General features: G+C 56.1%; 2 protein-coding genes across 6 annotated transcripts in view; one reads left to right on the forward strand and one right to left on the reverse strand.

Annotated features, from left to right (window-relative positions):
* Positions 1-8861, reverse strand: part of Kcnab2 (potassium voltage-gated channel subfamily A regulatory beta subunit 2) — an 82650-nt gene extending 73789 nt beyond the window's left edge. The window contains exon 1 of the mRNA XM_047517330.1: positions 8749-8861. The gene's annotated coding sequence lies outside the window, so the exon portion shown is untranslated. The remainder of the gene's footprint in view (positions 1-8748) is intronic.
* A 211-nt stretch (positions 8862-9072) lies between these two features.
* The window catches only part of Nphp4 (nephrocystin 4), a 109824-nt gene continuing 95679 nt past the window's right edge, over positions 9073-23217 (forward strand). For 4 of the 5 annotated variants that reach the window (XM_047521899.1, XM_047521906.1, XM_047521913.1 and 1 more), the window contains exons 1-4: positions 9073-9287; positions 13482-13558; positions 14016-14184; positions 19889-20041. In XM_047521899.1, the coding sequence (XP_047377855.1) occupies positions 14050-14184; positions 19889-20041 (288 nt within the window). In that variant the 5' untranslated portion in view covers positions 9073-9287; positions 13482-13558; positions 14016-14049. Of the gene's footprint in view, positions 9288-9597; positions 10281-13481; positions 13559-14015; positions 14185-19888; positions 20042-23217 lie in introns of those variants that run through there. The other variant, XM_047521902.1, reaches the window with a different exon arrangement.

Below are 23217 nucleotides of genomic sequence, written 5' to 3' on the forward strand. Positions count from 1 at the left end.
CGCTTGGCCTGATGGGGGTGGTGGATTTGCATGCATTCATGGTGGGATGCCCTTCACTATAAAAGTCATCATCATGTATGAGGGTCCCCTGGAGGACTCACCCAGGCCATCTGGCCTTGAAACGGGGAGCCGGGGTTGAGGGATGTATTTGGGGCACAGAGCAGGGGGTGGGGAGATCTGGCACAGGACTGGTTTCTGCCCTGATCTGTGGGCTTCACAGCTCCTCAGGGGGTGATGGGTGACAGGGACAGGCATGACCCATCCTCACTGGATCTGCCATCTGGGAGGGGCTGGACATCTGCAGAAATGGCTGCCATGGAGAAAGCTTCTTGAGACCTACGGGATGCTGGTGAGGTGCTGGTCAGAGAGCTGCTGGGAGTCAGCACGGGTCCCCCCCAGCCTCAGCTGCCCTCTTTCCAAAACGAGGAAGCTGGGTTATAAGCATTGCAGACTTGACGAGCCTTAAGGGACTCTCCTGAGGGTGCTGGCTGCAGGAGTTCGGGACCCCAGCCTTGCAGCGCCCAAAGAATAAGCTGGATCTGGGCTGCATGAGGGACCAGAGATTCTCGAGCCTGGGGCCAGGTGCCCTCTTGTCCCTTCCAGGGGCTGGAAGGACCCCTGGCCTGGGGTTCCCCCAACTCACTGCTCCCCAGGGAACCACATGACATACCCTGGGGCCCAGCCAGGCCTCAGCACCCACACAGCCCAGCAGGTGGCTGGACCACTCCAGCGGCTCCCCATGGTTGCTGTGGTTACCAGCTGCTAAAGAGTAGGGAGAAACCCTCTCCTCAGCATCTTCCCAGCAGCACCCAGTGGGCTTTGCCAGAACCTTCTAGCCATGGGTAAGGTAGGGGGTGAGTGCCCAGTGGGGCACAGGGCTCTGTGTGCATGTTTTTGGGGGGCATCATGGGCAGCCTAGGATTCCCTTAGGGTGTCACGGGTAGACTTGGGCCTTCAAGGAGGGGGACCTGGGCAGCTCTACCCACACCTGGCCCCATGCTGGGTGAGTGACCCAGTACAGCCACGGGGGAGGTTGGCCATCTTCCAAAGATGTCCAGGCCGCAAGGCCTCCTCACACACAGGGTGCCCTCCCTATGCACTCACATCACCTCTCTCTCCTCGTGCCCGCTCTCCCGGCCTCACCTTGAGGCCACCTCCCAGTTCCTGGATTCAGGCCTGGCTCCCTCTCACCTCCCCTTTTCCTGACCATGCTGCGTGGACACTGTCCCATCATGCCTACCAGGCTGCAGACTCTTCTGGGGTGGCCCTGGGGCACCTCTGTGGTCTGGACCATAGCCCCCTTCTCCAGCACCACAGCCTGAGGCAGCAAGTTCATTCATGCTTCCGATCTGCTGGGCCCCAGGAGCCAGTGGCCTCCCCGACACAGGCCTGGGGAGGGCGTGGGAGAGGGCGGTCCGCCCGAGTGTCACTGTGGCTCCCAGGGCATCATCAGGCCCAGCGGCCAGCCTTGGGCCTCATCTCAACAGGCCCTTCTTGACAACTTTTGTGTGTACCAGGAGGGTGGTGGTCCACGCCCCACAGAAGCTGGCTCCAAGTGGCTCCTCCCAAACCTGTCTTTCAGCATAAGGAGTGAGCACGGCAGCACCCTGAGTCCCCAAGGTGCCTAGCACAGGACAGCTGATGTCCCTTGAGCACTGCTGCCTCGCCAATGAGCAGGAGGTAAACAAGGAGGCCCGCAGTCCTCTGGTGAGGTGCAATGCACACTGGGCTCCCCAGGAAAGGGCGACTCTGAGTCTGAGTTGGGATCTGCACTTCCTGCTCCAAGTGCCCTGTGTCCCTTGCAGGGCAGAGGGGGAGGATGGCTCTGGGCCTCCTGTCGGTGACACCTGAATACCTCCTGGCCTGGGTGACTAAAATACCATCTATTCATTGCCAGGGAAAGACAATACCCCCTGGGGGTGAGGAGCATGATCAGAGGTGGGAGAGGAGGCAGCAGGGAGGGGTGCCACAGGAGGCGCCTTCACGGAGCATGTGGTGTAGGTGGGTACGGACGGGTGCTCACAGTGGGGGCAGAGTGCACACAAGGCACAGATAGGGTAGGTTCACAGTGACAAGGGTCTGCTCCTGCACACAGCTCTGGCCTCTGACAGTGGACAAGAGCTTCGGTGATCTGCATCCCTGATCAAACCTCATTCCAAGGGCCTGGAAGCTAACAATAGCCTCCCCGTAAGCACACACCAGGATAAATGCACAATTTTAGATTCGAGGCTGATAAAAGCTAGCAGGTCATTCCAGCGGAACATGGGCTTCACATGTTCCTCAGAATTAAAGATCTGAAGCTCTTCTCGCCAGAGCTTTCAACCTTCAAAGAGTGTTTTCCATGTGCTGCTTTAAGAGGCAGAAGCGGGAAAGTTCACCAACAGACCAAAATAGCCAGGAAGTGTTTCTCAAAGTGTAGTCTTGGAACCCCTGAATCTGGGTCACAAGGAACTGTGAATGATGAGCGTGCCCAGCTGCCCAGGACCTTCTGGGGGCTGTCCAGGTGCTGGGCCCTGGGGGCGTGAAGGGTATGATGAGGTTGCACTCTGCAGAGCCACTGGAGGCTGAGAGGCTGAGCTGGGGTCTGACAGTTCACAAGTGTCCCCCATAAGGCGGGAAACAGAATAATGCACTGCAGAGAGAATCTACAAGAGGTAGGCATGAGGGTGCTGCTGTGGGCTTGGGGACCAAGCAGTGGCCTTCCTTCTCTGCAACCTGCCCACCCCTGGGGCACGGCTCTTTCTAACCGTTCTTCACTGTCAATTTTCTCAAGGGTCATTCAGGTAGCAGAGTGAATCCTGGCTTCAAATAGCCTGGCTTTGGGTTCTGTCTCCCTGAGTCCCAGCTCAGAGACCTCAGGAAAGTTATGTTGACTGTCAGGGCCTGTCTGCATCAGACAGATGGGGACAAGGACCTTTAGTTGTCACTCTTGGAGGCTGACTTCGCCCCCCTCTCAGTGAAGACTGCCTCCTCTGTAGCAGACTCTGCTCCCAGCCAGTCTCTCCTCCTGGGCTCTGGAGTAAGCCAAAGTTCCTCCTTCTTGACCTTTATGTCCTCCTTCAAATTCGGCAGCCACATCCTCTTCCTGGGCTCTGTCTTCTACTCTCTTCCCTCTTGACACTAAGCCCCAGGTGACCCTATCCACTGTAGGGTTGACCCAAGGAGACTGGCAATGACTTCCAGGTCCCATGTCTCATGTGAACCCTAGCCTTCCCTTCCTGGTGCCGTGGGCAAAACAGGCGGGCACAGGACCCAGCCTGGTGCTTGCCATCGGCAGCACTTCCTGCCTGCCCTGCTTCTTTCCACCTGTGCAGCCCACTGGATCCTGTGAGGAAAGCCTGAGGCTCTGGGGCTCATCCTCACTCCCCATCCCATCACGGTGCCGCTCCACAGGGGCTCTGGCCTCCATAGTGCCCTTTTCACCCAAGTTCATGCTCTGCCTTCAGTCTCTGTGGGCCTTGGCCAGCACCCAGCTTGAGGCTCCTGCGGGGACCCCCCCCCCAGCTCTGCCCATCACAGGGTGTATATCAGATGGCTGCTGCCCGCCTCACCCTCCCCGTTAGCAGGGGTTCCTCGGGTCTGGACATGAGGTTATTGCTGGCCCTTAGCCCCCACAGGCTAGAGCTGGGTGGGTCTTGCTCACTGCCAGCCCTTTATTCTCTGCTGCACAGGCCTTCACCAGTTCAGAGGGTCACAGGTTTTAAATTTATTTTCTAATTAATGGATTCATCAGAATCTCCATGTCCCTGCATTCTAGTTTTTTCTGACTCTCCCACATCTCTAAGGGATGGATGGGAAAGACACCACTTCCAGGGAGCCCTTGCTACACGGAGAGTTCAGAAGGACAGTGCTCCCAGGCAGGGCGCGAGATCCTTCCACCAGGGCTGTGACTGACAGCTTGTGGACATCAGGGCCTGAGCTCACTCTGAAAGATTGTGAACCGGCCAGCGGATGGGTGATGACACCTCTGTGAAGGGGAGAGGGGCGCTGGTGAGTTGCTGGGTCAGACGGGCGGGTGTGCACGCCGGTGCCTGGCAGGCTCAGTTCCCTTGCTCTGGTTTTCTTGGGGCTCGGTCGGGCTCCAGGAAGGGCTGTGGTTGGGATGTAGTCTCTGCTTGGAAGGGGAGCAGCTGACATTTACTGATCCTGCTCTGTGCCAGGGGCCTGTTCTCCAATGCAGATTAAGGGAGGCAGGAGAAGGAAGCCAGGCGGTTTACAGGGTATGGTTGTGAGCCTGCTGTGATAGTAAGAACTAGCTCTCCACTGGGGCAGAGGGCCAAGGCAGGCTGGTGACAGAGGACCCATGGACAAGACTCCTGAGTCTACAGCACCCAGGAAGTGGCTCGCTCACTGGGGAAGTCACCTATGTGTTGGGTGGCCAGCTGGTTTGCCTTGATCTGGTGCAGGGACCTGGTGAGGAACACGTACCTGGTACCACAGTTTCAATGTGACCCCAAGTTTCATGCCTTGGAAACTTGATCCCCAAATTCATATTTAATGGGCTTGGAGGTGGGGCATTTGGGAGGTACTTAAGATTAGATGGGGCTGAGAGGGTGGGGCCTGTGATAGGGCTGGTGGGTTACAAAGCAAAGAGGCCTAAGCTGACATAGGCTTGTCATCTTGTCATCTGATGCCTGCCGCCATGTTGCAGTGCATCAGGAAGGCCCTGGCCAGATGCTAGCACTGTGCTCTTGGACTTCCCAGTCTCCAGGACTGTGAGGTTTTTAAATCACCTGGTCTCAGGTGTCTTGTTATAGCCACAGAACATAGACTGAGACACCTGACTTTTAGCTGCTGAGTTGAGTGATGCTCAGCAAGATCAGTGAAGAAGGTCCTTTTAACTGGGTCTGGAGATCAAGTGGGAAGTGTGGGAGGTGGTCTCCACCCCTTCTCCACATTTTCCCCTTTTCCCAATTCTACTTGATCTGTAAACAGCATGGCTTCAAGGCAGCCAACCTTCAAGGCAGAGGGGACAAATGCCAGCGAAGCAGGCGAGACAGGGAGAGATGTGACACACACAACACCACACCTTGCTCTCCCCAGCCACTGGGGCTAACCATGTGGTCATTGGCAGAGCAGGGAGTGTCTTCCTGAGACCCTGTCCAGCAGGATGGGGTGGGAGTTAGGAGCCGGGGGGACACTGGTGGCAGGACCCTCAAGCTGGGCCCAGGCCCAGAGTTCATCCTGTGCTGTACAGGAAGAGGAACAGGAGTGCCACTTGTCTGGGTTTCCCAAGATATGGTGTAGTGTGGGGAGGCCCTGCAGCTGCTCAGGTCCAGCTGGGCAGGGACTCAGACCTGCCAAGCCCTGACCAACTGGAAAGCCTGAAGCCAGCTCAGAGTGGCTGGCTGAAGACCAGGTGTGTGAAGCTCCCTTCAGGGTGTGTTCTCTCTTGTTCCCTTCTCCTCCTCATTACTGGCTGAGCTGAGAGCCTCTCTCAGGGGCACCAAGGACCCCTCTCTTAACAGACACACTCTGACGACGGGCCAGAGCATGGGGTACAGTGGGTCACTGAGGAGAGAGCAGTTTTGGACTTCCACAAGAAAGAAGTTTCATATCCCTTGAGGCTTGACTGAATCCTGACTCCCGAGCATCGAGGGAGACTCGGCCACACAGAGGTGAGGGCTTTGGCATCTGCTGCAGCTTGGCTGGAAGGCAGAGGATCACTTGCCAGAGTCCTGGCATAGAAGGAACAGATTCAAGGTTTCTTCACTAGCTGGGAGGCTGGGGTCTGGCCTGCTGCCACCTGTGCCTCAATTGCCCCACGCAGGGTTGCAGACGAGGCCCAGAGGGGAAGTGGTGTTGGAAATGCATTTCCAGTGCGGGGAGTCCCTTCCCCACTCAGCCTACCCAGGGCCTCGGCGTCCTGCCTCCTCTCTAACCACAAAGCCATCTCTTTGATGGTCATGAACGACAGACAGACAGTACACTTGCAATGGGGACCTCCCAGGTCAGACAGGATTGGAGTCCCCGAGAACTTCCTGTGGTAAGTGGCACCTCCCCGCTCCTAAAAGCACTTCCAGGGACATGGACATACCAGATGATACTGGCTTTTCCATGAATATCAGAGGCTTCCCAAAGGGCAGCTGGTCATCTCTTGGAGTGCTGGCCTCCTCCAGTTTGGACAGCCATGGAGGTGAACTGGGCCCAAATAACAGAGTTTAACCCAGCTCCATCATGGCCTCTGTGTGACCTTGGGGAAGCAGCTGCTCTCTGGGCTTCCATTTACTTCTCTGAGACAAGAGATGATTGACTGTTGGCTGGCCAAGACCCGCACAGTTTTAGGGTCTTCACCCCTATGAGGTGGGACCTCCTGGCTGCTAGGAGAGGAGTTGAAGGGAAGCGTGGGGTCTCTGGCCCTGGACGCCTTCTGACTCAGCCCTTCACAAATGCTGCCTGCTGTCCTGCCTCCTTATTCAGGGACCCTGGGAAAAGGCTTTTACTTTGGGGCTTTTGGCCACGTGAATCATTGAAATTTAGCCAACAATCCAACGCACACTGTTCTGGCTAGGGTCCCCAGAAACTGACACATGGTCCCCAAGCTTCTAAGAGTACTCCTGCCTTTGACACAGACTGTGACCAGTTGCCATGAAGAGTACCAACAAACACCAGGAGCCCCTCCCTCCATGCCCCTACCGGAAACTGCCAATCAAACTCTGCCACTCATTTCCTCCTGAATCATTTGGGTTTAGAAGTTGATTGAAAAGGGAACCCAGCCCAGTGTATGGAAGCCCTCCTGAGTTGGCCTGCCCTCAGAGCCCTCTGCCCTCCTGCTCGCCAGCACCCATGCCTGTGTCCCACTCACCCATCCCCTGTGGGTAACCAGTTTTGCACATGCTTCCTTCCATCTAGGCTCTGTATCCAGACCTGCAAAGGTCTGAACACTAGAAACACATGAAGAGGGTTTCAGGCTTCTTCATGACACCCCTCCACCCCATTGCCTGGCATAGTCCCTGGGTGCTGATCAGTGCCCACAAGGCATTGTGTAGCAAAGAATAGGATGGATTTGTTTTATAAGCAAAGCCTCCCCCAGGCTGCTTTTGAGGCAGGGATGTGCTGCAGAGCAAGCCCTGTCAATGATACTGAGGCTGGTGTGTACCTGGACAGCGTTCCTGGGGAAGGCTGCACCTTGGGCCTGATGGACAGGACCTGGGGAGCCAAGTGCACTCCGAGGACCCCACATTGCAAAAGCACAGGGTCAGGAGGCCGGCAGCTGCACGTGAGCCTGGGCTCTGCAGCAGACAAGTCTGCCAAGTGTGAATCAGGTGGACAGATGCGACTCTCCACACACAATTCCCTAAAGCCTGCAAAGCAGGGCCTGATTGCAGCTTCATGAGCAGAGTGGGAGCTGCTCTTGGCATTGGAAAAGGGGCTGGCGTTTTTTGAGGGGGAGGAGAAGTTGCAGAGAAAGAAGAAATCCTGAAGCGACAGACAGTGGGACAGCTGTGGCCTGAACTTGGTGTTCTTGCTCCTGGGATGTGGATGTATTAATTTCCATAAATGCTCACAGTCCATTTCCCCAAGAGCTATTACTTATGTCATCTCCCCTTGGATCCAGTTCAACACACAGGGCAGACAAATGAAAGGGAAGGAAAAGGCAACCCCCACTGGTGGGTCCCATCTCCAGCTCCTCTATCAACTAGGCAGCTCAAATCTGGTTTCTAAGGTGGCCCTGTTAACCTCAGAGTCCAGACCACCTGCCTTCAACCAGGTCCCTATCATTTCAGAAAGCAAAGAAAGTTACCAATCCCAAAAATGCTGAATCACAAAGTGAGGCTGAGCAGGAAAGTGGGGGTGGGGTGGGGAGGGAGATGGTGGCCAGGAAGACAGAAAAGGGTGCATGGGGACTCCCTACCTGGAGCCACCCCAGGATGCTGTAGGCAAAGTGTAGTTCCTTGGCAGCAGCCCCCAGGGGCAAATGCCAGGAAGAGCAAGCAGGATGTGCCTAGATGGGAGAGTGGGCAGGTGGGCAGGTGTACAGGCTGCTGATACTGCAGTAGGCAGCAGTGCAGCAGTGGAGGCTCTGCATCCTGCAGGAGCAGCAGCAGGTAGGGAGGTGGAAAAGTGCTTGATGCCTTCTCCTGGCAGGGCCTGGACAAGGGGAAAAAGCTGCTAATGGGAGTAGGGGGTCCAAGGATATGGACGGGGGATTGCAGGGTGTACATAGACAGAGGAACTGGTGCAGAAAGGGAGTGTCAAGGTCCTGCAGAGCAGGGCAAGGTGGAGAGAGACAGCGTCTGAGGGAAAAGATTGAATGGGCTGGGAGCAGAATAGGTGAAAGGATGGGGTAAGGGACAGGAGGGACACGGAGGCAGGCGGCGAGGACGGAGGGATGAGCCTTGAAGAGCAACAAGGAGTGAGATGGGGAGGATCGGGACTAGGAGGACTCAGATTCGGCTGCGCAGAGGCCGAGAGAGGGGATGGGAAGGATGGAGCGTAGGGGGAGGTGATCCTGCGGAACGGGAAGGGGCAGAGATGGGGATTCAGGAGAGGGATGAAGTTTGGGGCAGGGGTCGGGGATGCCCGCTTAAAGGTCAGGCGGATGAGAGGGAAGCAGAGAGGAGGAAATGGGGGAAGGGAGATGATGGGGAAGGAGGTGAGGAGGCTGGAAAGGAGGTGAGAACGGCGCGGGGGCAGGGACACAGGGCCGAGAAGGAGGAGATGGAGAGGGACCACGGTGCCCGCCGCTGCCCTCCCGGCGCAAGTCCTTGAAAAGCGCGGCCGGCCGGGGTCTCCCCCTGCACTCACCTGGGGGCTCCAGCTCCGGATCCTGTGCCCCGCTCCGGATCTTCCTTCCCGCCCTGCCCCTGCGACTTTAGCTCCCCCGAATCCCGCTCGCTCCTGCAGGTTCCGCCCGCAGCATCTTCACCTCGTGGGACGCCCGCAGCCACGCCCCCGACAGAATCTCGTTGGTTGTCGTTCACGCCAGTCACATTCCGATTCGCTGAAGATCGCCGTCCATGCAAATCAGGACGGGCCCACCACCACGCCGATTGGCTAGTGCACGCGGAGCGGAGCCCTCAACTTGGGCTCTGATTGGCTCCGCGATCCTGACGAAGAAAGTGACGCGGGCGGGTTCTCGGTCTGAGCGCTGGGCGCGTTGCCCACCAGGGCTCCTCGAGGGTGGCAGCGGGAGCGGGCGCGCCCCTCGGCCGTTGCATGGGCCGGCGAGGCCTGCGGCTCCGTTGGGCACCGGCCGCCGAACCTTCCGGTCCATGGTGCGGGAACTTCCTCGAAAGAGTGGGCCAGGTGGCCCTCGGCGCGGCCGCGGGAGCCGGGTCTCCTAGGTAACGCTGCCCGAGGCGGGCGGAACCAAGTGGGCCGGCGCCGCGGGGTAGGCTGGACGTGACCTGGAGTCACGGGTGGCCGCAGAGCCGGCCAGGCCTCCGCGCCTTGCGGTGAGGGTCTGCGCCCGGCCCCGGCGTGGAGGCGGGGCACCTTGGGGGCGCGGAGGCCGAGCGCCGGGCGCGGCCGAGCCCGCGTCGGTCGCAGCCTCCCCCCGGCCTCGACGGTTGGTGCGGGCTGGGCGCCGTTGGGCACCGGGGGCTCCTCCGGGCTGGCTCTCCGGCCCTGCCCTGGCCCGTTGCACACCGCAGTCCGCAGCCGAGGCGGCTGCCTCTGTCCTTCCCGGGCCTGGCCCTGCTGCCCGCGGTGCGCCGCCAGGCCCCGGCCCCGGCCCGCCGCCCGCCGCTGGGGCCCCGCCTACCGACTCAGACTTGCCGCCCGCAGCCGCCGGGCCCGGTGTCCGGTCGGGGTGATGCGCGCGAGGCTCAGGTGCAAGTGTGCGAAGTGGGCCTCCCGCGCGTGCAGGCGGCAGGGCGGGGTCCCCGGGTCAACCCCGGCCCGTGCGCTCTCGGGGCCACCTCTGCCTGCGCGCCCATCGGTGACCGGCCTCGGCCCGCTCCCCTGCGCATCGTGGGGATGAGCCTGTCGGCGGTGTTGACCGTGTGAACCGGGGAACGGAGCAGCCCTTAACCGGACCTCGCCGTCCTCCCTCCCCTTCGCCTCCTGCTCCTCCCTGGCCCTGGGAACTGCTGCTGGAGGATCGCAAGCCCAGACCGCCTGGTTCCCGGGTCCATTTCCTGTGGCGAGCTCCTCACTCTGGACCTCTCAGGATTTTTAGATTCTTGGAGACGGCGCCTGTTTTAGTCACAGCTTTTTCACCACTGTGACCTAAAGGCCTGACAAGAACAATTTTAGAGAAGGAAAAGTTTATTTGGCATTCAGTGTTTCCTAGGTCTCAGTCACTAGGTGGCTGGCTCCATAACTCTGCGTACCAGGTGAGGCAGAACGTCCTGTCGGAAGGATGTAGAGGAGGAAAGCGAAGCAGGACATGGGTACCAGGAAGCAGAGAGCGCTCACTCCCCAGAACAAAATACACACCTCAAAAGCCTGACCCCAGTGACCCACCTCCTCCAGCCACACCCTACCAACTACAGTTGCCACCCAACCCAGTTAATCCATTCAAGTGGATTAATGTACTGATTAGGTTAAGACTCTGGCAACCAGTCAGTTCACCTCTGAACTTTCTCGCAAGCTCTTGGGGACACCTCATATCAGGGCCTTTGGTTCTTCTTGGTCTAGAGCACAGTAGGTGGTGGTAAATATTCATTGAATAGTAGATCTGCAGAAGCCAGAAGCTTAAAAAGACTCCACAGCCTTTGTTTTGTAGATTGGAAACAGGCCTGTGGGCGAGGGTCTTTCCTGAAGTTGGAAAGAAGACTGGTGTCTGGGCCCTGGGCCCCTCCACCAGTTCTCTCCTGTCACCTCTGTCATCTTGGTTTCTCCTGACTTCCTGACTAGGACAGGGAGGGGTGGCCTGGCTATGATGACTTTAGGTTGGGCACAGGTCATGTGGCTTTGGACTGGCCATTTAACCTCAATCTCTTCATTTTTTTTTTTTTTTGTGGCCCTGGGGATTGAACCCAGGGTCTTGTGCACGTGAGGCAGGCACTCTACCAACCCAGCTACTTCCCCAGCCCTCTTCATTTTCATACTAGGGATGATGATAGTACTTATCTTACAGTTGAAATAAGAAGTGTGGAAATGTTTGTGAGGGGCACTTGGGTTCAGAGGATGGAACCCTCCCAGTTTTTCTCATGTTCATCTGACCCCAGTGTCCCTTCTTCCTTTTTCCAGAGCATTCCTGTTTAATTACTAAAAGATTCTTGCTGGGGACCCAGTGCTGACCTCAGTCTTGGGCGCAGCTCTGATGCACGCAGTGACTTCTGTAGCTGTGTTAGGAGCAGGTGGAAGTGAGGCCAGGGTGCCCTCTGAGGAGGTGGGCCAAGTAGGGGAGCGGAAGTGAGAGCTGCTGCGGCTGCCTGGGCCCCTGCCCTCAGGGGTCCCACATGTCACATGTCCTTAGACTGTTGCTGTCTTGCCTCCCCCACCCATCTTCAGCCATGTTTGTGCAAGTCCTCTCAGGTGGACTCCTCTCTCCCCAGCCTGGGCCTGTGGGACAGTGGGGGCAGCGAGGGTACGACAGTCTCCCGTGTGGGTGGCTGGCACTTGTGTGCTCTTCAACTGTGGCTACAAGTGTGGCACTGTCCTGCTGTCACCAGGGAAGGGAGGAGGTGCAAGTGAGGCAACTCAGTGCCTTCCTCTCCACCAGGTATGCATTGTGAACGAGTGCTCACCTCCATTTCCTCAGGGAAGGCAACTAGAAAACAGCATTTTTCCAGGAAAAAAAAAAAAAAGGCGTAAAGGTTACCTTCCCTGAAGCTGTTTTATTTTGATTGTCAATGTTAACTGTGTTCTGCTGGGGTGCCAAGGACGGGGGAGGAAAGGGCTCCCTCCTGCCAGGAGCTGGCCTGGGAGCAGGCAGTGCCAGACAGGTGAGGTCTGTGACCAGCCAAGGCCATGTGAGCTGAGGACCCGCCAGGGAGCATCCTGGAGGCCCTGGCACGGCCGGTGGCTCTCGAGCTGGCAGTGGTGGGCCTCTTGTGTATGGGTTGTAGGCGATTGTATGAGTCTCCTGTGGCTGCTGTCACACAGTGCCACAAATTCAGAGGCTTGGAACGACACAGATTTATTCTTTTCTGGTTCTGGAAGTTAGCAGTCCAAAATCAGCCTCCTGGCTAAGGTAAGGCATCCTGGGCAGATCCCTGTGAGGCTGGGGAGGGGGGCGAGCCTGGCCCCTTCCTTTACTGGCTCCTCAAGGACACTGCATTTCTTGGCTTCTGGCCCCGCCCTCCAACTTCAGATCTCACCCTGCTTCCACCCTGATACATGGATACAACGTTCCCTTGGAAAACACTGGTTTGCTGGGTGTCGCAGACCTTCCAAATACTGACATGTTTAACTGCAATTTATGAAGGTCACATTTCTTCTGTCACTCCCTTCTCATCAGAAAAGTCTTGAAGTAGGAAGCTGTCAGGCCTGTGGTGCGGGGTACAAATGTTTCCAGTTTTGGTTTGCTTGGAAACTCCATTTTGATTGCCACTGTTTTTCCTGAAGTGACAGGCTCACTTCCTTCACGTTAGAAAAGTGTCTGAATAGCGCAGCTCCACTCTCATTCTACTTAGTGAAGTGGTGTTAATGAATGGGAATGGCAAGCCGGGCCGGCTGCCTAGCCAGCAGGGCCTCCCCTGGGAGGACCAGGCCTGCGTCTGCAGCAGAAGCGCTTCCCTGTATTTCTCTTTTGTCACACAGAATCTCGGTGCATACACCCAACTGTCAAGAAGTGGTAAAATTAATAACCTCCACAGCATTCCCCGGAATGTTGTCTAGTGGAGCTGATGTTTTCCTGTGTGTGGGGACAGATTCGACCAGGACAGAGTCTGGTGCCATGTGCTGGTGGTGCTGGGCCTTGCAGCTGAATCCCATTGCCTTTGCTCCATCAGCACAGATGTCAGCCTGGTGGAAGTGATCAGGGACAGCTGGGCGTTAGGAAGATCCTGTGACCTCGGTGCCCCAGGACCATGCTTGGGGAACTGCTATCTTAGAAGGCTAAGCCTGCTGCTTTTCCTCCTGCTTGATGTTTCAGTCTCAGAATCCAGCTTCTTGCCAAGGCTAAGCTCTTGATTCTGGCTTAGTTGAAGGACACCTGGAGAAGGTAGGATCCTTCCTGACTGGAAGGGCCAGGAATTACCTAACGGACCAGGCCCCTCAGAAGTTGGCAGCACTTGAAACCCATCCCAGACTGGCTTTGGTAGGAAGAGACTTGGTTCTTGTAGCTGAACTGTTGAGGGATGGCTGGTTTTAGGTGCTCTTATTAAGTTAGGGCTCCGGTGACAACTGGCCCTGGCCTTGGCTTGTGCTTTGTTCTCTCCATTTTTTTGGGGGTACTGGGGACTGAACCCAGCAGTGCTTTACCACTGAGCTATATCCCCCAGCTCTTTTTATTTTTTTTATTGTTTGAGACAGGGTTCTGCTAGAATTTGCAGGCCTCCTGTCTCAGCCTCCTGAGTTGCTGGGATTGTAAGCCAGCTTGTATCCCTGGCCCTTTTATTGATTTTAATTTTCTCTTTTTGAGACAGGGTGTTGCTGCACTGCCTAGCCTGTCCTGTAACTTGCTGACCTCCAGCCTCAGCTTCCTGAGCTGCTGGCATTTCAGGTGTGTGCCACTGTGCCCCTCCTTTCTTCCTCTTGATGTGTGTCCCAGTTGGGCCCTGGCAACTTGAGACAAACAGCCCCTGCTCCCAGGGCTGTGCTTTGGCTCTGATTGGGTTGTGCTCCCTGGGCTCCCTTTAACACAGTCCACACTAGGGTGGGACTTCACCCTGGTGCTCTTGTGCTTTGCTCAATTCCCACAGCTGCACAGTAGCCTTGCACATGGTGTCCCTAAATAGTCACGAGGCAAGGGTGGTTGTGCTTTCATGTGTCCATGGGGGCGGTCGAGGGCCTCTGGGTCAGGATAGGCACATTTCCTGGGGGGGCAGCAGGTTGCCTGTTGGCAGTGCAGGCTGCTGCGCTGGGGTGTGGAGGGCTTCAGGGATGGAGGTTCCTCTGGGAAACTGATTTGCTGTGAGCACTGTGGCCCTGATGACTTTCTTCTTACATGAATGGAGCAGGTCATGCTGGAGGCCCAAGTGTCCAGCGGGCAGAATGAACGACTGGCACAAGGTCTTTGCCCAGAGCACACTCGTCCCTCCCCACCCACAGAGAGCACGGCAGCTTTTGAAGGAATCGACAGCATTTCAGTGTGTCCTGAAGTGGCTCGATGGACCCCCGATTAAGCAGGTAATGCCATTTGCTCTGTGTCATCAGGTGCGCTCAGCCAAGTGAGGTTTTCAGTTAATGTGTTGATTTTCACTTACCTGCTGAGTCTCAGCACCACACCCATGACCCTGGCCATGGCAGTCTTGGAAGGTGAAGAGGCCCATCAGCAAAGAGCATATCCATCCAGTGACCTCTGATACTGGGTGAGAATTTCTTCCTGCCCGTGGTGGAACAGTTGAAAACCCAGGTAGTCTGATTTCCTGGGATATTTCTGAACCAACTTATTTGCAAGGAGTGGCTTCACGCATGGCTCAGCATGGCCTGATTTCAGCCCGGCAGTCGGGCACAGGGGCGAAGCCTGGTGTCTGGTGCTGTGGGAGGGTACATGGACGTATGATAGCTGTTAGCACATTCAGGCCTGCGTGCTGTGGGCTGCACAGCCATTCTGTGCACTCAGCTGCGGGGGAACCTGCTTGGTAAGTCAGTGCTCCTGTGCTGCTACCTGCAGGACCACCTGCAGGACCCTCCTGTCTTGGTGCGCCGCAGCATGGTGACCTGTGGGTGGGCGTGAGAAGGATCCAGCCTGCAGTGCAAGCGCGTGCTTTCTGAGTGTGGCCTGGCAAGGCTGTTGTCTTTTACAGCTGGTAGAGTGATGTTCACACAGTATTCAGAGTGCAGGGCCTGTGGACCCGTGGCCAAGTCACTATGTCCTCTGTTGTTCATTCCAAGCCCTTAATTGAGCCTGACATCTGTGCTGTCAGGTACTTTGGTGGCTGCTGGGCTCACAACTTCTTTCTTCGCACTTTCCTTGGGTGAATTCACTCAGCCCTCAGCAGCCCTGGGAAGCAGGTGCTGGGGATACCTTGTCCCAGAAGAGGAGTAGGACCCAAGAGCAGCCAGGCCCCGATGACAGTTCTGGTGGGTCCTGGATTCAACCTGACTGGATGCCCCTGCTGCCCTGCCTCCCAGGGCTCATGACAGCCATTGTTTCCTGTTTCTGGGAATTTTTGGAAGGAAATTTTATTTCCCCACTTTATTTTTTAAAAGTTCAAAAATTCACAAGGATACACAAGCAAAGCGAGTCATCCTATGGTGTCCCTACCCCAGAACATAGCCAGTGTGACCTGTTTTTGGTACAACTTTCCAGAAATTCTAAGCAAATTCAAAAAATAAATAGCTTTTATAAATGTTTTATTCCATAAAAATGTATTTATGGAAATATGTATTTTTCCATTTTTAAAGCTAAATGATAGCTTACTGTATTCTGCCCTGTACCTTGGTATTTTAAAAATTATTCATAATCTATTTTATAGATCGTTCATGTTATTTCGTGAAAGTTCTCTTACTCTTTTGTAGAACTGCATAGTATTTCTCTGGGGGATGAGCCACTGACCGTATAGCAAGGCTCGCTCTTATGAGCATCTGGACTTGCCAGTCATTTTGTTACAGATGACGCTTCACTGAATAACTTTGGTTTTGTCACTTTTTAGCATACACATACGTCTGTAGAATAACTTTTGCAAGTGGAGTAACTGATCCTAAGTCACATGTAACAAGATGCGATTTAAGACCACATTATATATTGTTTATAAAGAAGTCTGTTTAAACACCAAGACAAAAACACACTGAAAGCAGTAAGTGGAGGAGGCGCATAGGCCATGTCAGTGTTGAGCAGGAGAAAATCTGTGGCCCTGCTGACGTCCAACCCCAAGGGTTGCGGGGAAGAGCAGCTGCCAGAGGTGAATTTCAAGGCTTTTTTTCCCTCTTCAGTTCTCGGGTGGAACCCAGGGCCTCATGCACACTAGGCAAGTGCTCTTCCAGTGAGCCCCAACCCTGGCCCATAAAAAGGGGTATTTCGTCAGATCGTGATATTAAGAAGATGCAGCAGCCCTAAATGTGTATGCACTTGTGTTGGGGCCCTCAGACCACCCCTTGGTGGGATGACCCTCTAAGAGGACCCACAGCCAAGACTTGTTACAATAGAGGACACAGGAAAGTCTGTGGCAAAAGGGCACGGACTTAGGAAGTGCCCCCAGTGACTTCAACAGGATGCTTTTAGTTCCCCCAGTAGTGAGACGTGGCCACAGACAGGAATGTTGCCTGGCACGTTGAGGACACCAGACCCCGAGGCGGGAAGCAGGTGCTCAGCGTACACCCGAGTTTTGACACGGAGGTGCAGTGAGCCCCTCTGTCAGCTAGCAGGAGCCCCCCATGTCTCTCCTCCTAGGTCCAGCCAAGCCCAGCTCTGCAGGCTGACCTTTCAGCATGTGCTGTTGGGCTGGCTGGGGCAGCTCGCCTGCGTGGCACCAGAAACACAGCTTCCACATGCCCAAGCTAGGGTAGAAGAAGTAAAGGGCAGCGTGTCGGGTGCACAGTCACACCAGAGGAGTGGAGGGCCGTGTGCAGCGTCGCTGGAGGAGTTGAGGACATTACAAAAATAAACAAATGAGAAAATAAAAAAGGACTTCTTAGGGATATTAGAAAATTATTTGAGCTGAATAATTGGAGACTATATAAAACTTGAGGTATTGCTTCTATCAACCCTTTAAGGGAAGTTTGTAGCTCTGTATAGCTGTCTTAGAAAAGAAAGGTATAAGATCATGGTTTTCCTTTTAAGAATTTAGATAAAAAGACCAAATTAAAGATAACATAAAAAGAATTAAAGAAATAGTAAATATTTGATGCAGAAATCAAGTAAGGGACCAATAATAGAGAAAATGAGCAGAAGAGGTAGAAGTTGTTTCTTTGAAATGATTTATAAAATTGAGGACTCTGTAAAAAGAGTTCAAAAAGGGTAAAAAAAGAAAACACAGATTCCCAGTGTTAGGAATGAGGGGAGCTCAATGTGACATGCAGCAGACATTGTGTGTCATGTTAGATTCCATCCTGCATTAAGGGGGGAAGTGATGGCAGTTTCTGATGGATTCCTGCAGGGAAGAGGGGAGCAGGGGCTGCTTCCTACCTCATTTCCAAGGGCACAGCAAGTGACGCCCAGATAGAGAAACTCCCAGAAACATACAGACTGAGATGCTCAAGAGTAGTAACACAAAATCCTAATGTGTGGGGATGTCAAATCCATTGCATGTGTGTGTGTGCACGCGCGAGAGAGACAGACAGACAGACGGACATCGTGATCCTGTGGAGTTCATGCAGGAACGCAAAGTTGGTTCTACATTACAAAAGCAAATAGAGCAGTTAAAGAAGATGAAATTGGAAGCAGGTGTGAGGTCGAGGGTCTTACTAGGTTGCACCGTTGCATTTCTGAGGACTGGTGGCTTTGGGTGGCAGCAACCCTCCCTGTGACTGGAACTGAGTGGTTTTGAGCTCAGGGCACTTGGTGGATGATTTTCGTATGTTTTTCTGATTTCCCCACTTTTCTGTTTGGTTTATTGAACATTATTTCTTTACTTGGGAGGCTATTTAATTCGGTTTGGTATTTATTGGACACCTGTTTGGAACTGTGCAGGGGACATAGAGATGATGCTCAGGTCCTGAGGTCAAAGCCAGTAGCGGTGGTGATGACCTTCCCAGAGGTGGCAGGAGGATGAGGGAGTGGGGGAGACTGGCCGCAGCCTCCACCAGGCGGTGCAGGAGCTGAGCACCCGCGTGGGAGGCCTTCCCGGCCATCCCCACAGCTTGCTCTCTGCTTGGGGTAACAGACAGTCAACCTGCAGAGACAGCCCCTGGGGAAGCGCAAGGCAGGGCCTGGAGAGGCTGGGCGTGGCGGGAGGAGGGTGGCGCAGGGGCCGTGGTCAAGGCCTCTGCGGAGCAGTGACTGGGCAACAGGAGGACGTCGCCGAGCTGGGCGCCTCCCACAGACCTCGCCCTGGCTTCCCATTCCCGAAATTGACGCCACCCTCTTCCAGTTGCCCCAGACAGAAAGCGTGCTGGCGTCCTTCACAGGGATGTGGGCCCGCCGCCACCCCTCCATCTTGCTCTCCCCTCGCGTTCTGCATCCATCCCGCCTGCCCCTGCCCCTTCAGGACAGTGCCTAGAGGGCCACTTCCCGCCCGCCAGTGCACTGCCTGCTGCCTCCTGTCTGCAGGGACTGCGGCCTCCGCTTCTGCCCCTCGTGGCAGCAGCCATGTTCTGAAAATCCTGAATCAGGTGGGGCCCTTTCTGTGGGATTTTTCTGTGGCTTTGGCCTCACTGGAGGCAAGGCCAGCTTCTCCGGGCTCCACAAGATCTGCTCTGCGGCCTCCCAGCTGTCCTCCCTCCTCCCCTGCTCCCTCTGCTGCGGCCTGCAGGCTTGTCTGGAGTGTACCCAGGATTTTGTTTCCCTTCAGGCTTGGTGAGGCCCGAGATCAGGAGACAACGCCATTGAAAAGAGGGCGTGATAGGGGTCCTAGCAGGGCAGGTGGGTGACCCCATGCACTGGGTCAGTCTGGAGGTGGAGGGGCTCTGACTGGCCCAGGCAGAGCCGGTACCGAGGTTCCTGCAGGAAGGCGTGTGGGGAAGAGGAAACAGGCCGAGGATTGGCCCGTGTGAGTAATTGCAGTGGCCTCAGAATAGCGACTGCCTCTAGCTGCCTGATCCCTGGTCCCTGGGACTAGGAGGCAGGGGGCAGTCTCCTGGGTGTGAGAGCCAGGGGGGTGCAGGGCAGGAAGACTCTACATGGTGGCTTTGCCCGTCAGAGATGTGCTCATGGGCAGCCTGGGGCCCAGCCCTGGGAGGGAGGCCCTGAGGCCAGAGCATCAGGAGTGTAGAAACTAGGAAAATGGGGTTCATAAAGTCAGACAGAGCCCCCTGCCCATTTTTGTCCTGCCCAGGGCCTTGGGTGTCACCACTCCCCCCACCTGGTTCTCCCAGGTACCTCTTGTCTTTGGCTCAGGCGCATCTTCCTGGCTGGACAGAGACGTCTCTCCCCTCCCTCCTTTCTTCATGTAGACCTGTGAGGGCAGTGGTTTTGTCCCTTTACTGTCTCACGTGTCCCTGTTGCCTGGAATAGTGCCTGGCACAGAGTAGATGTCTAACAAGTGTTCAGTGGATGAAAGAAAAGCAGAGACTGTCACAGGTAGGAGCTGAGCCTCTGCTGTCTTACCCGGAGCAGAAGTGCTGGAGGCTAAGCCAGCACTGCTGTAAGTCAAGCTGTGAAAAGGAGTTTTTTTTTTTTTTTTTTTTTTTTTCTCGTTGCTTTGTTCTGTATTTGTAGCCATGATTTCTTAATCATTGAAGATTTGATTATTTTTGCTAATCCCACCCCAAAATAATTGGGACAAGTTGAGGATTTGGAGCTTCTGGCTCTGGGAGGACAGACTCAGTTGGTTGCAACTGACTAACCAAATCCATCTAAAATGTTTAGTTTACGCTTGAGATGATTTATTAACTCATCACAGACAAATCCTCAGATAAACTTCAGGTGTGGCTTGATCCAGGGTCCTTGTGCTGTCATCTGGACTCTTGGCTCCCTCTTGTGGCAGAGTGACTGCCAGCAGCTCCAAGCCTGCATCCTGGCAGACGTCTGCATCTACAGCCCTGACTCGTGTCTTCTTGGCTGTGGGTGCCTCTAAAGTCAGATCTGTTCCAGGGACTTCAGTGCCCTAATTGGCCAGGGAGAGAGCTGGACACTAGGATTTACAGTTCCCTCCAAGACCTGCGGCTGAGGGGGAGGGGCAGCTCCTGAACGGAAGTCCGACTGCTGATGGCTAAGCAGGTGGTACAGACGCTCAGTGCGGGGTGGCGTGTGACCTGCAGGGTCCTCAGGCTCCTTCCTGGTTTCTCCTAGGGCGTGCTGGAGGTGCTGTCTGAGGCTGAGTGCCACCTGCGAGTGTCTCTCTTCGACGTTACCTACCGACACTTCTTTGGGAGGACGTGGAAAACCTCGGCGAGGCCGACCCAGCAGCTCTCCAGACAGCCAGCCAGGATCGTCTTCAACGAGGTGGGCCGGGACCTGGGTGGGGCTGCTCCGAGGCGGGGTGCAGGTGTGCGGGGTCCTGGGACGCGCAGCCCAGAGTGGGGCCTGGGCCCACAGGAAGGATGGGGCGGCAGGCTCAGTGTGGGGAGTGCGTGGGGGATACTGTGTCTCCACACGACAGCTTGCGTGGAAGGCGCTGTCCTAGAGAGCTTGGGGCTTGCAGAGGGACCGGGGGTCCCTTCACTGTGAGGAACCTCAGGTTCTTAGAACGCAGTAAGGAAGTGGGTGGCTTCCTCTGCTGCTGCCACCTCCTCCTCCTCCCGTCCTTTGAGTTTTCTTGTTGTTTTCAGGTGGTGAAAGGGAGACTTAGTGGAGTGTCGTGCCTGGCGGAGGGTGGCAGGGTGTGGGGTGGTCCTGTGCTCCCGCTCCAGACTGGGTGGGAGAGTGCACACTGGTCGGGCGCCCTGAGCCCAGCTGGCTCTGAGATGGGCCGTCTGCACAGGTCTGTGGTCATGGCCCCAGCTGCTGGTGTCGGGGCACCCGCCTGCCACTGTTGGGGCGACGGCGAGGGCAGGTAGCACCGCGATTGAAACCACGATGGGTTCTCGGGACATGCAGGGTGCTGTAGACAGGCCTGGGACAAGCAGGCAGTGTGGCAGTCGGTGGCCCTGGTTAGGTGACTTCCTTGGTAGGGTCCTGCAGGTCCTTCTCAGGGACACTGGGATTTTACTCAGAAAGCAGCATGGGACCCAGGCCTTTCCCACCAGGGTGCAGAGCAAGGCTAGGGAAGCCTGGTGTCCTTGTCCTTCCTCTGGGCCCCCAGCCCTGAGGCCAGTCAGGCATGCCTTGGGCGGCTGTGCGCATGCTGCTCTCTCTGCTTAGCTGTCAGCAGCCTTAGGACTGCGTGCGTCTTGGCTGAATGGTTTCTAGGGTCACCTCGACTTCGCAGGGTAGTCGAGGGGATGGCCCCAGAGGTCAGGAGGATGAAGCAGAGCCCTGGCAGAGCAGATGTCCTGGGGCCTGGAGATACATCTGGTGCTGAGGCGGCCAGCTCATGCGAGTCCACTCTCGTTCTCCCTGGCCAGCATGTCAGAGAGGATCTTGTTGTGAACCTGTGTGTGACTCTCTGTAACCCTGAGCACTGTCTGCACAGCCAGCGAATCTCCTGGTGCCTTTGACATGCGGACAGAGTTTATCCCAGCCTCTGTGGACAGTGCTGCTGCTGACCTGGCCTGTGTGCCATCTCTGCAGCCTTGGGGCAGCCTTGTGGGGTCAGGCTGTTGGGTTTTCTCATTCTTGGTGTGCAGAGAGAGGACCTAGGAAGGCTGTTTGTACAAAGGATAATGATGATGGTGGGACGCTGGCCATCTCTCCTGAGTGGGGACTTCAGTGGGCAGGTGTTGGCTTCCGAACACATTATGTCCTTCATCCTGCCCGCCTCCTGAGGAGGTCCGTAATTTTGTGTTCCCATTTTAAAGAGGAGGAAAGTGAGGCGTATGGAGGTGGACTTGCCCTGGTCCTAAGGCAGACCAGTGGCGGTGCCAACATTTGGCCCTGGGGAGGCTGCCCCGTGTCTGTCCTGCCTCCCTTGTGGTCTCAGGCTTCAGTGTGCCCTGTGCTATGATTCAGGAGGTGTCTGTAAGATGTGGAGGATGGCATTGTGCTCTGAAGCCAGCAGTGTGTCCTCATGGAGGCTCCCTCTCATTCCTTCCTCCTCCCTCTCTGTCCCTGTGGCCTCTGTACAGTGCTCCCCACTGGTGATCCTGACCCAAGTGGGTTCGGGCCCCAGGTCAGAAGTAGGGGCCTTTCCTGTCCCTGACTCTCAGTCCCAGAGCCACTGTCCTTGCAGAACACCAGACCCTGTGTAAGAGATGGTCCTGAGAGCGGAGGCTTCTGTCCTTGTTGGGGTTTGCTGCCCATGCCTCCAAGAGGCCTTTGCTGCCTACAGGCTGCACCCTGAGGGCTCACTGCCTGGGGACGGTCCACTTCCAGTTCACCACTCAGGCCTGAGCTGGGAAAACTTGTGTTCCTAGTTTGTGGTGGTGGCTCAGCTGATGCTGTGTGTCAGAGCTGCCCACCTCGATTTGCCTTCCAGTGAGGCCAGGGGCTGGGGCAAGAGGAGCATGGTCCCTAGGAGCCTTGGCATCCCTGAATGGAGTTCCACAGGTCCGCGAGGTGGGCAGGGCATGCTTAGGCAGGGTGGGGTGACGGAGCTGCAGACTCGTCCCTGGCTGCTGTGCCCACTGTGGGCAGCAGAGGCCAGTGGTGGCCCAGGAAGCATCCTGCCCGACAGCCGCTCTAAGCTTTCCTCTGACCTCCTTTTCACGCAGAATGCAGAGGACAGGCGCTGCAAGTTTAGGTCATGGGAGGATGGCCCTCCGCCTTGGGAGCCTGTGCCATGGTGCATGCCGGTTGGAGCTATGCAAAGTCCTCTTGGCTTTGTGAGAGGTGGTTTTGAGATTTGGCCCAGACCTTTCCCGGTTCCTCCCTTCTGCAGTGGCCCTAGTGACCTGGGGTGAAGTTAGTGAGCTGCCAGTAGTATGGGCCATCCTGGCTGTCGAGCTCCTGTGTGGGTGAGGGGATTGGCCTGGCGTGCTCTGGGTTTGTTGAGCCATCGCTGCACGCAACCCTGAGAGAAGAGGCTTTTATGACAACTCTGTCTCCCCTGAACCAAGAAGTCTTGCCTTGAACCTGAGAGGGGTGTCTTTCCTGTGAAGGGTGAGTCTTTGCTCTGAGCCCGTGTTCTCTTCGTGGGCCCTGCCAGTGGGCCGGCGAGCAGCCCCAGCCCTGTCAGCTCCAGCTCAGCTCCGTGTTCTCCGAGACCTTCCCTGGTGGAGAAGAATTGCCTTCCCTTCCCGGAGACAGCTCATGATTCATCCAGCCTCTGTAGAAGTGCCTTAAAACCCGCCCAGGCCAGGGTGCCGTGCAGGTCCCACATTCTCTCTTTGAGATGACAATTCTCCCTCAGATTCATGGGGCAGCCGACTGTGGTCCCACCTCCTGTGCAGGCTTATTTTCTCCCTGTTTGAGGAGCGTCCCTGGGCGGGGACTCTGGGGCTTCTCCTCCAGTTTGCACTGGCCCAGGGCCCCTTCGGGGGTGGGCTGTCCCTGTACTTGCCACGAGGCTCAGGGACCGCGTTGTCTGTCCTTCCCATGACAGAGTGAGGGGAAAGCAGGTGTGGGTGGCTCCTGTTCGCCAG

Source organism: Sciurus carolinensis, chromosome 1 (genome assembly GCF_902686445.1).
Source record: "Sciurus carolinensis chromosome 1, mSciCar1.2, whole genome shotgun sequence".
NCBI lineage: Eukaryota > Metazoa > Chordata > Mammalia > Rodentia > Sciuridae > Sciurus > Sciurus carolinensis.